This window comes from Rhinopithecus bieti, unplaced genomic scaffold (genome assembly GCF_001698545.2).
Source record: "Rhinopithecus bieti isolate Rb0 unplaced genomic scaffold, ASM169854v2 scaffold_2314, whole genome shotgun sequence".
Taxonomy (NCBI): Eukaryota; Metazoa; Chordata; class Mammalia; order Primates; family Cercopithecidae; genus Rhinopithecus; species Rhinopithecus bieti.
Window position 1 is genome coordinate 1,680,834 of NW_016803781.1, and position 15,650 is coordinate 1,696,483.

A 15,650-nucleotide genomic window follows, 5' to 3' on the forward strand; every position below is an offset into this window, starting at 1 on the left:
GTTGTTTCTCTCGGGCTTGTCAGGACCCCGAGCCCTCCTCAATAATGAAGCCATTGGCAAGGCTGAAAGAAAATGTTTTCTTCCACAAGCTAGGCTTGGATAGTTTTTTTTCCTTCAAACCAAGTAAACCTGTGAGAATTCCACTTTCCATTAGAATTTGATATCTCTTTATGTCAGGGAGATGTTAAGACTTTTCAGAGACAGACTGTAAAGGGTGTGTCTTTAGAAAGATTTAGGGGGCCAGGCACAGTGGCTCACGCCTATAATCCCAGAAGATCACTTGAGGTCAGGAGTTCAAGACTAGCCTGGCCAACGTGATGAAACCTCGTCTCTATTTAAAATACAAAAGTTAGCTGGGTGTGGTGGCACACACCTGTAATCCCAGCTACTCGGGAGGCTGAGGCAGGAGAATGGCTTGAACCTGGCAGGCGGAGGTTGAGGTAAGCCAAGATCGCACCACTGCACTCCACCCTGGGTAGCAAGAGGGAGACTCTGTCTCAAAAAATAAAAATAAAAAAAAAAGGAAAACAGACTCTTCTAAAATACTTCCATTTTATATTTATTTAATTGTTTTTATATTGAAAAAAAAAAGTCATGCATGCTCATTGAGAATAAAATTGCCCATCATTGAACTGTACGGGGATAACCACTGCCAGCATCTGGCATATTTCCTTCCAGTCCTTTTTTTCTTTTGTGTATGAAGCTGTGGTTTCCAGTGTATCATGAGACTCTTTTTACATTTATTAGATGAGCAGGCCTGTGAAATGCTGGTGGGGCTCTAGTCAGCCTCCTCATCCACTGTTGCTGTAGGTGTCAATTTGAGCAGCCTTGCTGGGAAACATTTTGATAATGAGAACGTTAAGGATGCCCTTTATTGTTTCCTAATAATTTGACTTCTAGGAATATATCTGAAGGAAATAATGTAACTGCTGAAAAAAATTTATACTCAAAACTTGATCACGACAAGCTTTATGAAAGTGAAAAATCAGACAAAACTTGAATGCTTAAGGTAGGAGTTGGCAAACTATGGCCTGTGGGCCACCTGCCTACAGATGAAGTTTTATTTTGGCTGCTTTTGAGCTATAATAGCAGAGTTGAGTAGGTGGGACAGAGCCCATATGCCCTGCAAAGCCAAAAATATTTACTGTGTTGTCTTTTACACAGAAAGTTTACTAATTACTGGTCTAAGGTAGGTAAATGATTAATTGACTCATATCACTTAAACCTTCATAACATTTTAATCAGCCACTTAAAATGGCCAAAGATGTTTTAATGGCAGGAATTGCATGTTACTGTTTTAAGCAGAAATACGGACTTTTATATATTGTGGTCTCAAAAGTATAAAAAATGCATAGGCTTAAGGGAAAAATACCCAATATTAATAGTACTAGCTTGGGGGTGAGGGATTATATGTAATTGTTTTGTTTTTTTTTTTTTTTGAGGCGGAGTCTTGCTCTGTCACCCAGGCTGGAGTGCAGTGGCCGGATCTCAGCTCACTGCAAGCCCCGCCTCCCGGGTTCCCGCCATTCTCCTGCCTCAGCCTCCCAAGTAGCTGGGACTACAGGCGCCCGCCACCTCGCCCGGCTAGTTTTTTGTATTTTTAGTAGAGACGGGGTTTCACTGTGTTCGCCAGGATGGTCTCGATCTCCTGACCTCGTAATCCACCCGCCTCAGCCTCCCAAAGTGCTGGGATCACAGATGTAATTGTTTTTTTGTTTCAACACTTTGTCTAGAGTAAACTGAGGTTAGGCTTAGTAATCTAAAGCATGATTTTTTAAAAACATGAGAAAAGAAAGAACACCATATGATTCTAAGATTGAAAGTCATTTTGGCTAGAAGAGCAGTTCTTGTTTGGTTTGATTTTGGTGGGTTCTTTTGGAACCCTCAGATTGAGATGAGAGATGTTTTCATTTTTGAGAAAATCATCAGGTTTCAGGCCTTGATTGTGAACCAGAACAAACGAGAGATCTGGTATAGCATTTTGTTTAGGTCACGTCCTTTATAGTGAGAGTCACAGTACTTTGACGTTTTTATTATAATGGAATTTATGTGAATTCTACATTGGGGCTGTGGCAGATGTGACCATATTCTAGAATGAGTTGCCCAGAGGTGTGAAAGAGAACACGAATCTTCGATTTGATTCCCAGAAGGGAGAGTCTGAGAAAAGCAGAACGTAGAGTGTGACGTGAGTTTGGGTGGAGCTGCTGCCTTGAAGCCTGTGGGGGCCTAGGTTCTTGCTTCATCCCAGCCATAGTGGGAGCCAGCAGGTTGGGGGAGCTTCTGTTCCATCTGCTTGGCTCTTAGCATGTGGTTGGGACAAGCTTTCTGGGCCTGGCTAAGTTTTATGAACAGATGGCACAGCAAATTCCTGATGGTTAGGTCAAGAGGAGAATGTGGTGCCCAGCGCCAACTTCTGTGTGTGTTTGTTTTCAGAGACTCTGTATGGGAGGGCATGCCCCGCAGGAACATGGTAAGTAGTGAGGCACATGGTTGCCTCTTGAGAACGGAGGTCTTTTATGCTACCTGTCCCTGTACAAGTTATGTGATGGGCCGAGCCATCCACATGTTTGTTTCCTCTGCTCATAAGATTAGGAAAATGGTTGTAACAGAGCTTCAAGAATCGAGTTACCCACCAGAACCGGAACCCTAACAGTAAAGCTATGATTTTAGGCATGCCTGTCAAATTCCTGCTTTCAGACCCTCCTTAACTTCATATTGTGAGACTGCTCGGTCCAGTGCCAGGGGATTGTGGTTGGGAGAGGGTAAAGATAAACAGCGACTGACAGAAAGACCTTTTGCAGGATATGGAGGCATCCTCAGGAGAGTTACTTCAATTTATTCTGAAGCCTAAGTTGGAGCAGATCCCTTTCTTAGCTTATATTTTATTTTAAAAGTGCTTTTCAACCTTTCCCTCCTGAACATCTTCCTTCTCCAAAGCTGGGAGTCATGTTGCCTGCAGGGACTCTTTCCTTATTGGGGCCAGGAATTTGAGCTACAGTTGGGCAACCTGTGTCCTGGGCTGTGGAATGCCTTCACAGCACCCCTTTCAGAACTGGTGTGTGGGTTGGATGCATCTCAGAGCCAGTGTGTGGGTCAGATGCATCTCAGAGCTGGTGTGTGGGTGGGATCCATCTCAGAGCTGGTGTGTGCGTTGGACGTGTCTCAGAGCCGGTGCCTGGGTCGGATGCATCTCAGAGCCGGTGCGTGGGTCGGATGCATCTCAGAGCCGGTGCGTGGGTCGGATGCATCTCAGAGCCGGTGCGTGGGTCGGATGCATCTCAGAGCCGGTGCGTGGGTCGGATGCATCTCAGAGCCGGTGTGTGGGTCGGATGCATCACGCCAGTGCAGTCATTGCCCCTCTGCCCTCTCTGCCTTGGGGGAAAGCCCTGTTCATGTTGCTTTGCAATTCCAGGAGCATCATTGCCCCCAAATGTCCAGATTATCCCTGTTTTTGTGACCAAAGAGGAAGCAATTAGTCTCCATGAGTTCCCGGTGGAACAGATGACAAGGTAAGGGAGTGCACAGAGGGTTATCCTTACACCACACCTGAGGGACCCCATTGCATGACTTGTTAAAAAACAAACCTCTGATACATCCCATGCTTCCTTAATTCCATCTCCCCCACGCCCTGTCTTGTAAGGGAACATCTGGATCTTGAGTTCGTTAAGGAACAGAATAGCATAGTGAGATGATACTGGCTTTCACATCCCAGATCTCTTACTTACCAGCTGTGGGACCTTGGGCAAGTCCATTCCCTGCCTGAGCCTCACTTTTTTCATCTGAAAGGCAGACACAATAGTATCCCTTTCGTGAGTTCATCATGACACTTGAAAATAGTATATGTACAGCACCTAATATAGGGCCTGATGCATAGGAGACTTTCCAAATGTGGGTCAGTCTTATTCAGTGGGCTCTTCTATTTTCGGTAGGTGAGCCTGGTGTCACTATGTGAAGCCCAGAGGGCCAGAAGTTTCTGTATTTTGACTCCTGTGATTTAACTCCAGTGGCCTCTTAGGCTCTGTGGCCTCAGACACTACCTTGTCCTTGATGCCTGTGCTTTAGTTCTCACTGTGGAAGGGCACTTGCTCTGCAATCTGTCGACGTGCCCCTTCCTCACATCTCTCGTTTGCCAGATCTCCAGCATCTCCAGCAGGATTCCAGGATGGTTCAGCCCAGCACCATCCAAAGGGTGAGAGTACATCTGCCCTGAAAGAAAACGCCACCGGCCATGTGGAATCCATGGCCTGGACCACCCCAAAGCCCGCATGCCCTGACAAAGCTTGTCCAGATGGCAGGAAGGAGAACGGATGCTTGCCTGGCCGTGATCTGGAGAGCATCAGGCCCACAGGACTGCACAGCACTGCCAGGGACGAGGTTCTTGGCCTTAGCTGCTCCCTGGGGAAGGAACTAGTCTTTCTCCAAGAGGAACTTGACTTGTCTGAAATCCACATTCCAGAGGCTCAGGAAGTAGGCACATCCTCAGGTCATTTTGCCTTCCTACATGTGCCTGTCCCAGATGGCAGGGCTCCTTACTACAAGGCATCTCTCAGCGCCTCCAGCAGCCTGGAACCCACGCCTCCTGAGGACACAGCTGTCAGCAGCCTGCACTCTCCCTGCGCTCCTGAGATGCTTACCCAGCCTGGAGCCCAAGAGCAGCTCGAAGACCGTCCTGGCTATAGCAGCCAAGCCCCCATTCCCAGAGCAGACCCTCTCCCCAGAAGGACCCGCAGACCCTTGTCATTGCCTCGCTTAGATCCAGGACAGAGAGGAACCAAGCTTTCCACAGGAGAACAAGGCCTGGATCAAGATGTTGATGGGTTCTGTGAAAGCCACGCAGCCCCCGGTCTGGAATGCAGTTCAGGCTCAGCAAACTGTCAGGGTGCTGGCCCCTCTGCAGATGGAATCAACTCCAGGCTGACACCAGCAGAGTCCTGCATGGAGCTCGTGAGGATGAACCTCTACACTCACTGCATCAAAGGGCTGGTGCTGTCCCTGCTGGCCGAGGAGCCGCTGCTGGGAGACAGCGCAGCCATAGAGGAAGTGGTGAGTGTCCTCAGACCTTCCCCTGCCCCTCTGCGGCCTCTGCTGATCTCCTGTGCTTCCCTCACAGCACTGTGCCAACACCCAGGGAAGGGATAGAGGCTCAGCCCTCAGTTGTGTGACCCTGGGCAAAACGTTCTTGTTTAGAAGATGGAGGTAGCACCTGCCTCTGTGGGGTTTTGTTGGGGTAAGAGTGAGTCAAGCGCATAGCACTGGTGGCACATTGGCATCCAACAGGTGTTCTCTTCTTGCGCTGCTTCTAGTTTTGCAGAGTGCAGGCCTTGGAGGAAGGGAAGGCCTGAGATGGAATCCTGGCTCTTGTCCTCTAGCTGTGTGAACTGGCCCAGACCTTTGTCCCCCTGAGCCTCAACTAACTCCTCAGTCATACAGGGGTGGTGGTAGACCCTCCTGTTCCAGATGCAGTGAGATAATGCAGCCAGAGGCTGCATGCACACATGCACAGTCACTGGTGTGCCGCCCCTGCTCATGGCCTCATTTCCTAGCATGGACAGCTCTAGGTTCCATGTCAGCTGAAAACTCCTCTGCAGTGTGTCACAGCCTGGGTTGGAAGTTCCCTGGAAACCCTGTGTTTCCCTCCATAGCCCCAGCATCGTACCTGATCTGAAACTCACTCCTAGAAGGCTGGGACATCTGAAATCCTAACTGGCTCTGGAGGGCTCTTAAACTATTCCAGCCCCTTCCTCGCTTAGAGGCTTAGAGTGGTAAACTGACCTTCCCTGGGGCCCACGCTGGAGATTCGGTTGCTATAGTAACAGCCTTGCTTTAGTAGGCAAGGAAAGTGGTAGCAACAAGAACAGCAGGTTGAAATTGCTGGAGGGCAAATGGTGTCTTGGGGCTTTCCTTATTTTTATTCTTAAAACGTATATTATTCTAAGCTGATCTTAGTAGCATGCAGGGCTTGTGACCCTCCATAAATGAGCTAGTCATCTTGGAACACAGAAGAAGAGATAAGACTGCACAGCAGCTTCCTTGTACAGAACTCCTAGCAAGAGAGTGCTCTCTGGAGCTGTCAGGCTTCTCTGTCCCCTTTCCACAGACACTGGATCACTGAGTTACAGCTCATTTGCTTCCTGTATCCCCATTCACCATAGCTATAAGTGACTATCCACCTCCTTCTTATAAGAGTGCAGGGAGTTCTGGCTGCAGTGTTACACGCCTCATCTCCCTGCCGATGCCTTGGTTTTCATGGTCTATTCTGCACAGTGTTGAGCCTTAAAAATGTCATTTTGAAGGGCCCAGTGTTTGAATGCAATAAAGTGGATATAATACCTTTCTTTTACCTTACCCACAAAAGGAAAAAATAGCACAGGCTGCTCTTTGAGGAGATGTATTCTGTACCAACTATATGTGAAATACTTTGCATCTCTTATTTTAGCCAAGCCTTAGAACAGTTCTGGGAGGTAGGCATTGTAACTCCCCTTTGCCAGTAAGAAAACAGCCTCATTGAGATGAAAAGACCTCATGCAAGTGGCAGGTCCAGAGTTCTTGCTGGTTTCTGGTTCCCTGCCCCAGCCTCTCTGTCCCCCCCACTGCCCTGCCCTTGCTGTGATAGCTGGGAAGCTGAAGAAAGAGGGTCAGTGTCCTGCCTTCTGTGGCTCGTGCTCTATGGCCTTATCCCCTGGTTTGTCAAAGTCTGTCCATGCTGTTACGACATCAGCCTCCATGGGTTTCCATGGAAAGCAGGGTTTGGTGCTGGCTAGGCCCCAGGAAATAGACTGCAGTTTTATGGAAGAAAAAAAGCTAATCTTTTCTTTTTTTTTTTTTTTTTTTGAGATGGAGTTTTGCTCTTGTTGCCCAGGCTGGAGTGCAATGGCATGATCTCAGCTCTGCAACCTCCGCCTCCCAGGTTCAAACGATTCTTCTACCTCAGCCTCCCAAGTAGCTGGGATTACAGGCATGCACCACCAGGCCCAGCTAATTTTGTATTTTTAGTAGAGACGGGGTTTCTGCAGGTTGGTCAGGCTGGTCTCGAACTCCTGACCTCAGGTAATTTGCCCGCCTTGGCCTCCCAAAGTGCTGGGATTACAGGCATGATTGCGCCCAGCCCTGAAAAGCTAATCTTTTCTAGTATGGAGTGACTAACTTTGATCAGCCCACTGGTTTGAGAGTGGGTTTGTTAATCAGACCCAGAGGATTTCTGTTTTATAATTGAGAGAGGTGTTTGATTGCCTTTCCAGACTAGCCTTGAAAATACTTTACCTGATTTCCCTGTAGCCCCTCTGCTACTGTCTAGAAAAACCAAATACCCCCAGTTATGTTGAGCACACCTCTTTTGCAAGGGCTCCTTAATGATGGAGGCTCCTACATACTCCCTTATCCTTAATGATAAGGGCTCCTACATACTCCCTAGCTGCCCTCGTGTCATTTGGCTGTCTTGTCTTTGGCTGGATCAACTTCCACAGGGAGTAGGGGTGGGGTGAGGGGCAGCAGGGCTTGGGATGGTGGAAGGAGCTGTGGGTGGAGCAGCCAGGAGAGTTGGGGTTGGGGCTGGAATTCCCTCAGAGGGAGCGGAATAGGCTCACACCAGGGGGCAGCATAGAGCCGATGATAGTCCATTACTCAAAACCCAACATAATCTCACTGACCTTCAAACACAGTGATCAGATTATTTATTACAATAGGACATTGAGCTTCTCTGTACAGTAGATGAGGCTTGATGTTAGTGTGAGAGTGTTGCCATAAAACATTTTATGAAAAAACACCTTCCCCCAAGTAGGAAACTGGTACCTCTAAGGGAATGTGTGTTCCACATATTACTCCTACATGCTGTGTCACATGCTGACATTTGTGCCACTTGCTTTTGTGTGCAGTAGAAGTCAGAGGACCCAGGAATTAGCCTCAGCTCTGCTTCGCCTAGGGCCGTTGTGAGGATCACATTATATAGCAGTATATATCGGGACCTGGCAAATGTTTTATGTAAAGGACCAGAAAGCAAATATTTTCAGCTTTGCACAGCTTTTCAGCTCTGCTGTTGTAGTACAAAAACAGCCATAGACAGTATATAAATGGTATGGCTGTATTCTGGTAATTATTTATGGACGTGGCATTGGAACCTCATATAATTTGTACATGTTACAATATTATTCTTTTGACTTTTTTCCCCAACCATGTAAAAAATATAAAAACCATTCTTAAGTCTCAGGCTGTACAAAAACAGGCAACAGGCTGGATGTAGTTTATAGGCTGGAGTTTGCCGACCCCTGGTATATGTGAAAGCACTTGGCTATCAGTAAAAAATTATCCACATGTCATCTGACATAGCATCTTGTGATTAACTGTGTGTTTATTATTAAGTGATCCTATCTTGAGTGCAAGTTAGGCAGAAGATTCTGGAAGCAGAGCTCAGCGCCTGTGGGGAAACAGTTTTCGGCATGGCTCACTCTCTGTTCCTATTGTTTCTTCCTCTGGATACCAGCTCAGCATAGAAGGGATGACTGTTAGCAGATTCTCGAGGTCCAAAAACTTTCCGTGAGGCTGTGGTTTGACTTCATGGTGAATGCTTGTGTGTGCCCATGCGCGTGTCGGTGCATGCACACACACACACATCTGTTCAAATAAGAGGCTCTGTGTTAAACTCAAGTGTTGGTCAGGCTCTCTCAGTGATCTGAACATGAGATATTATGCTTGTCTTTCCTGAGTACTTACCTTTTTACATAACTCTACACCCTTGATTTAAACCAAATAGCTCATAAGTTGGCAGTGCTTGGCATTAGATGTGTTCATTTAGTCATTCATTTACTGGATTCATTTACTGAGCACCTACTAGGAGTCAGGCACTCTACTAAGCATTGAGGATACAAAACTGAGCGCATAGTAGAAAATAACTTTGTATGTCACACCTATGGACTTGAAATATCATTTCTGAGACATTCGTTCAGGAAAACTGATTTAACACCCCAAAATAACATGTAAGCTTCATGACATTTTCTTCAGAAGCATTCTGTTTGCATCTCTATACTTTTTATGTGCACTTTTTTTCTTACATAGCTGTTGAGAAATAGTCCACAAATTATCTGTGATCTCTAAAGAGATACCGTTTCTTTTGTATGATTATTTTCATTTCCTTGACTCTGTAAAAAGGCCCTGCCTCAGGATAGCACTTTAGAGTTTATGAAGGACTTTTGGATGTGTCATTTCATTTAAGTCACTTGGCAGTCCTGTACTGTTCCCATTTTGCGGATGAATAGAAAAATGAGGCACAGAAAATTTGGTAACTTGCTCCTGGTCATTTGACTAAAAAGAGGCTGAACTTGGGATGTTTTTTACCTGGGAACTGCAAATGCTGGGGGACAGTCGCCTTCTTTCTTGTGGCTGAAGCAGGCCCAGGAAACCCCGTTTCAGACCAAGCCCATTACGATGGGCCTGGCGTACTGAGTCAAGCCCTCAGTGGAGCTTGAAGAACGCCACACAGCCATTGAAGAATTATATGATAGAATATTTAAAGATGAGAAAAGCAGTTCGTGCTTCGTTGTTAGGTTAAAAAACTATCAGTCATTATTTATGATTTGATCTCATTTTTACTTTACAGAAAAAGAGTTACACAAAACAATATAGTCCAGTGTTTTCAATTGTACTTAAACTTCATCTCCTTGGAGGTTTGTAAAAATACAGGTACTTGAACCCACCTCCTTGACAGTCGTCCTCAACTGTGTACCTCCTCTGAACCATCAAGCGCAGAAAGCTGTTTGACTGACAGTCCTTCCAAGAAAGCCAGGACTAGGCTATCAGTGCTAGATGTTGCAGAGAGAAGTTACCTTGTTACATCCGGTGAGGGACTTCTCTCCCAGGGGCCAGTGAGAAACACTGGATGGTCCCAGGCTGTTTGTATGGTGGAATCATGCAGCCTGGGTAGGAAAGCCGTGGTTAAAATAAGATACACCACAGTGGCTATTACTGGATGGTGAAAAGATGAGCAATTTTTCTTATTAGTTTATTTTTTTACTCATCTCTTTTCTCAGTCTCCTACAATATAATCATTAATTTAAAAAATATTAGAACATAAGGGTGAAAGAAAAATGTTGGTGAGAGTCCATTTTGCTGGATCAAGTAGGCAGTAAGATACTCCATGAATGATTTTTTTATTTTTTTATTTTTTTGTTTTTTGAGACAGAGTCTCACTCTGTCACCCAGGCTGGAGTGCGGTGGTACGGTCTCGGCTCACTGCAGCCTTGAACTCCTGGCTCAAGTGATCCTGCCGCTACGGTCTCGCAAAGCCCTGGGATTACAGGTGTGAGCCACCATACCTGGCTGGAGGATTATTTTTTAACTAAGTCTGTGGTTAACTAACCCTCAGAAGGCTTGCTGAGGTCAGCCCTACAAGCCCATGGCCCTCTCCCCGTTTGCAGTACCACAGCAGCCTGGCATCGCTGAATGGGCTGGAAGTCCACCTAAAAGAGACGCTGCCCAGGGGTGAGACAGCCTCCACGAGCAGCACCTACAACTTCACACATTACGACCGCATTCAGAGCTTGCTGATGGGTAAGAACCAGGCAAGGGACCTGGGGCGATGGGGATGCCAGATTCTAGAGACGGGTGGAGGTGAGAACTCGAGCCCCAGCATCGTGATGACACGGCTGTGCACAGAGTTGTCGGACCTGCATTCAGGGCTCTCTCCTCACCGGGAGCCCACTCCCACTGTGTGTGGCGTTCGCTGGGCAGACGCTTCTCTGCTTATGTGTCTGTTTTTGGTGTTTCCCAGTGTTTTGAGAGAAGTTCATGTTCATATAACTGTGATAGGTTTGTCTCAGAATGTTGAGATCTGCACACAGAAACCGGGTGCTGCATCGCATGGCGGCAGCAGCAGAAGCCCAACGCCCCAGGCCTTTGTCTCTGCCCCGGGCAGCCACATTCATAGCCTTGAGCCGTGCTCAGTCCGCGTGTTCAGTACCAGGCTTCAGGGGGTGGGAGGGCGGAGGGTAACTGTCTGCTCTTCACAACACTGTGTCCTCTTCTGGAAGCAAACCTGCCGCAGGTGGCCACCCAGCAGGATCGCCGCTTCCTCCAGGCCGTCAGCCTGATGCATAGCGAGTTTGCCCAGCTGCCCGCACTTTATGAAATGACCGTCAGGTGAGCCTCCCTGAGTCAATCCCCCACTACTCTCCACGGTCCTGCTCACGGGAACCACCTGTGGGGCCCAGGCAGCGCCTTATTCCTAAGTAGATGAAGAACTTTCTAGTTACTCTCCTTAAGGCCTTCCTTTGTTCCTGTTGCCGCCATTATCCACTGTTGTGCAGTCACGTGCCATGGACTTTCTGCTTCCCTTCCTACTTTAGACGCTTGGGGTCCAGCAGTGAAGGAACCTGAGGTCCTCGCCATCATGGAGCTACATCCATTACTAGGGACGGCGGCTCCGTCTCCTTGCCAGAAACAGTGTTGAAATATTGTTGTCTTTCTAATTAAAAAGTCATATGGCTGGGCACAGTGGCTCACACCTGTAATCTCAGCACTTTGGGAGGCAGGCGGATCACTTGAGGTCCAGGTTCAAGACCAACCTGGTCAACCTGGTGAAACCCTATCTCTACTAAAAATACAAAAAATTAGCTGGACAGGGTGGTGGGTGCCTGTAATCCCAGCTACTCAGGAAGCTGAGGCGGGAGAATCACTTGAACCCAGGGGGCAGAGGTTACAGTGAGCCAAGATAACACCACTGCACTCCAGCCTGGGCGACAGAGTGAGACTCCATCTCAAAAAAAAAAAAAAGTAATACATGCTGATTATACAGTCATGCAGAATGCTTGGAAATCTATCAAGTAAAACATTTTCCTCTCACTTCACCCCATCACACACCAAGAAATAACCACATTTTACAGTTTGGCATATATTGCTCCAGGCTTTATTGGTTTTTGGTTTTTATTTTTTGTACATATTGATTAATTGTATTTTTAATTATTTTAAGTCTTCTAGAAAATAGGATCCTACTAATATATAATTTTACAGTTGTCTTTTTTCACATTATGGCATAGCTTGAACATCTCCATGCCAGGAGAAATATAGATCTATTGATGATTATTGTAATTTATAGTTTTTAACCAACCGAATTTGGTTTTTTCTTTCTACATGCTTCTCTTATGAAACTGGAAAGGGAGTTTGGGCTTTAGAGATCACTTTATAAAAGCCCTGGGAGGCTGGGACCTGAGAATTCAGTTGACAACTGGTAACAGAAAATAAAGCAAGGTAGCAGGTCAAGGGCAGTGCTGGCAACGTGTATATTAGTCCACGTAGCCCTTGGAACCATATGGTCAAGGGCATTATTTTTTATTTATTTATTTTGAGACAGTCTCACTCTGTCGCCAGGCTGGAGTGCAGCGGCTCAATCTCGGCTCATTGCAACCTCTGCCTCCCAGTTTCAGACGATTCTCCTGCCTCAGCCTCCTGAGTAGCTGGGACTACAGGCACCTGCCACCATGCCCAGCTAATTTTTGTATTTTTAGTAGAGATAGGGTTTCACCATGTTGGCCAGGATAGTCTTAATCTTTTGACCTCGTGATCCACCCACCTCGCCCTTCCAAAGTGCTGGGATTACAGGTGTGAGCCACTGCGCCCAGCTTCAAGGGCATTTTTTAAATTCTCATTTTACAGATGAAAAAATTGAAGGATAAGCAGCTTGCTCAGGGTTGTATTCTTCTTAAGTGGCAGGGCCAGGATTTGAAGCATTTTCTCCAACTGTTCAAGCACATGTATGACCTTTCCACACAGGTTTCAGTGTCACGGCAGTGTGGTCCAGTGCGAGGGGCATGGGTGGTGAACTGACAGCCGGGTGGGTGATTAGGATGGTTCCGATGCCCTGTCACCCGCCACACTTGAGTGCCAGGTGTTCTGCTGCCTCACACTGTTTCCAGCCAATATTTCAATAGATCTTTCTGTCAGAAATGTGTCTTCTCTGGCTTTAATTCACAGCTGTCCCAGGCTGGCAACCCAGAGGCGACTTGCATCGACAGTCACTGGTTTGGGAACTGGCTGTGTTGGGGGGCATGTGTCTGTTTTGTGGGAGGTGGAAACAAGTAAAATGTCAGCATCTGCTCCACCAACAACCTTGTGGCCCTGCAGTACGTCACCTTTCTTGGAGCTGAGAGGGGTTTAGTGTTGAGATACATAGCTCAAGGCATTTGTTGAGAGATTATTTTAATAATAGTAATAGAAACAACAGCTACCATTTCTTAACTACTCACCATGTGTTAAGCACTCACTTAATCTCATTCTTAAAAAAAAACACACACACAGAACTTCACTGAGGGCACATACTGTTGGAACATCCACTGTACAGATGAAAAAGCTGGGACTCAGAAATGTTGAATAGCAGCCCAGGACACACCCTAGGAAGTAACAGGGCTGGGATTAGCACCTGAGTGTGTGTGACTCTAGATCCATGCTCATTACCACCTGGCCTCGGAGCCCTCCCACAGGGCTATAAGAAGAGATTGTCCTGTCGGGCCAGTGGGTGCACCCACTAGAGACACTGAAGCTTGGAATAGGGTGGGATTTTTCTCCCTTCTTACAAGGAAGGAGAGAATTGAGTGCGGGGAGCCTTAGCAGTCCCTGACTCCACCCTTTTTCACTAGATTTGGGGGGAAACTGAGGCCCATAGGATAGTTGGAGAGGCAGGATCCAGAAACCAGGGGGTTTACCTTGGCCTGGAGTTGGCTCCTCCCAGGTGGCTCTGCCTCTGTGTGGTGCTCTTATCCCTCCCTCTGTGTCCACAGGCTTCCTGTCACTTCCTGTCACATCCCACTCCTGTCCTTCACTCCCCCTCAGTCTATCCAGCTGCCCCCAGTGTGGAGAACAGACTAGACTCCTTTCTCAGACACTGCCATTGCCTTGTCATAGAGGCAGGGCAGCCCCAGCTACTCACTTTGAGCCTCAGGGTCCTTGTCTGTGAAATGGGATTATATCACCGCTGCAGAGCTTATGTGAGGGGCAAAGCAGAGACTATGCAGAGCACATTGCATAGCTGCCAGTATATCAAAAGCCGGCACTCCACAGTTCCTTTATGCAGCACTTATGACTCCCGTCTCTGTGGCTGCTGCCACCGTGGATGGTCCCGCCACGGACTCTTCCAGCATCTAGTGAGCTAAAAGGAAGGAAAGATGGTATTGGCACTGAAGCCTGAAACTCAGCTGAATAAATAGAATCCCGTTCCATGACAGCTGCACATGCCACATTGGGTGTCCTGCGTCCTCTGTGACAAGAACCTTACTGAGGTCTCTGTGTGGTCTATTAGCACCAGCAGCATCGGACCATTGTCTTCTTTCTTCTTCCAACAGAAACGCCTCCACGGCCGTGTACGCCTGTTGCAACCCCATCCAGGAGACGTATTTCCAGCAGCTGGCACCTGTAGCACGGAGCTCTGGCTTCCCAAACCCTCAGGATGGCGCCTTCAACCTCTCTGGCAAAGCCAAGCAGAAGTTGCTGAAGCACGGGGTGAACTTGCTCTGAGCTGCGCCCAGGAGGTGACTGGGAAGGAGAAAACCAGCAAAGGAAGTTCTGCCTTTTATAATCGAAAAGGCCTCTCTATTTTATTTTTCTTGAAAACATTCCCTTTTTTAGGAACATAATGATATTTGAGTTTTTGTTACTCCTTTTGCAGATTGGGATGTGTTTGCGGGCAGGGGTTAGTTCTTTATTTAGGTCAGGAGACCTAGAGCACTTGATAAAGAACTGTATTTCATCGGTGGTGTTGGGGCCGGGATGGGCTTGGCTCCCTCTCTGCCACACTGAGCCTGAGGTATTTCATATCTCCTGCTACTGTTCCATCCCAGCTTGAACTGGTGCCATAAGATTCCAGGTTGGCATTTTTTCTAGAACCTGATCGTCCACTAGCCCAGAGTGTGTGTTCAACCCCGACACCAGGTGGGTGGTAGGCGGTGTGACTGCACAGTGAGGAGCCGGATCTGTGAGCAGGCAGACTCCATGCCCACGTCGCAGGTAGGTTTCTCCAGTGCGGTCCTGCTGGGAGGTCCAGATCATTCCTGTAGGGAAGCAGCAGCACACGGAGACCGCCTGGTTGAATTCTGTTGGAACTCGACTCAAATCTAGGGGTGTCTTCTTTGGACCCACAATGGGGGCAAGCCTTAATAATACGGAAGGGAGTTTGGGCTTTTGAGATCCCTTTATAAAAGCCCTGGGGGCTGAGCCCTGAGAATTCAGTGACAGCAGGACCAACCTGCGCTGCCTTTGACTACAAGTGGGCTGTGCGGCTGATTCCTCTTGAGCGAGTGTCCCTAAATAGGAGTTTACAAGATGTTTGGGGGTAAAAGCAACTGTGCTTTTCAGTGGTGGCTGTGTGAAAGGGAATGACATTCATTTGTGTGTTCCTGGACTTGTGTGGTACTTAAAACCTCAGTTCTATTACATTATAGTCAGGCATTTTTTTGACAGTATGAGACAGATTGCAGGATGAAAATACTTGTCAAAATCTTAACTGAATGTTTACTGGAAGTACTTGAGATTCCATTTGAAAGTTGTATGGTTAATAATTTCATGTCAGTGAACTGATATCTGATGTTTATGATTTGGTGTCTTTTTCTTGAAACAAGCTTCCAAGGACTAAAAATAAAATAGCCAAAAAACACTATTGAGTTCTGAGTAATTAA

The 15,650-nt window shown here is 47.2% G+C and overlaps 1 protein-coding gene across 4 annotated transcripts in view; it reads left to right on the forward strand.

Annotated features, from left to right (window-relative positions):
* The window catches only part of HPS4 (HPS4 biogenesis of lysosomal organelles complex 3 subunit 2), a 30,998-nt gene extending 15,348 nt beyond the window's left edge, over positions 1-15,650 (forward strand). For 2 of the 4 annotated variants that reach the window (XM_017853084.1, XM_017853071.1), the window contains 6 exons: positions 2,434-2,470; positions 3,413-3,509; positions 4,134-5,043; positions 10,407-10,539; positions 11,019-11,127; positions 14,322-15,650. In XM_017853084.1, coding sequence (XP_017708573.1) covers positions 2,434-2,470; positions 3,413-3,509; positions 4,134-5,043; positions 10,407-10,539; positions 11,019-11,127; positions 14,322-14,493 — 1,458 coding nt within the window. In that variant the 3' untranslated portion in view covers positions 14,494-15,650. The remainder of the gene's footprint in view (positions 1-2,433; positions 2,471-3,412; positions 3,510-4,133; positions 5,044-10,406; positions 10,540-11,018; positions 11,128-14,321) is intronic. The other 2 variants (XM_017853079.1, XM_017853086.1) reach the window with 2 other exon arrangements.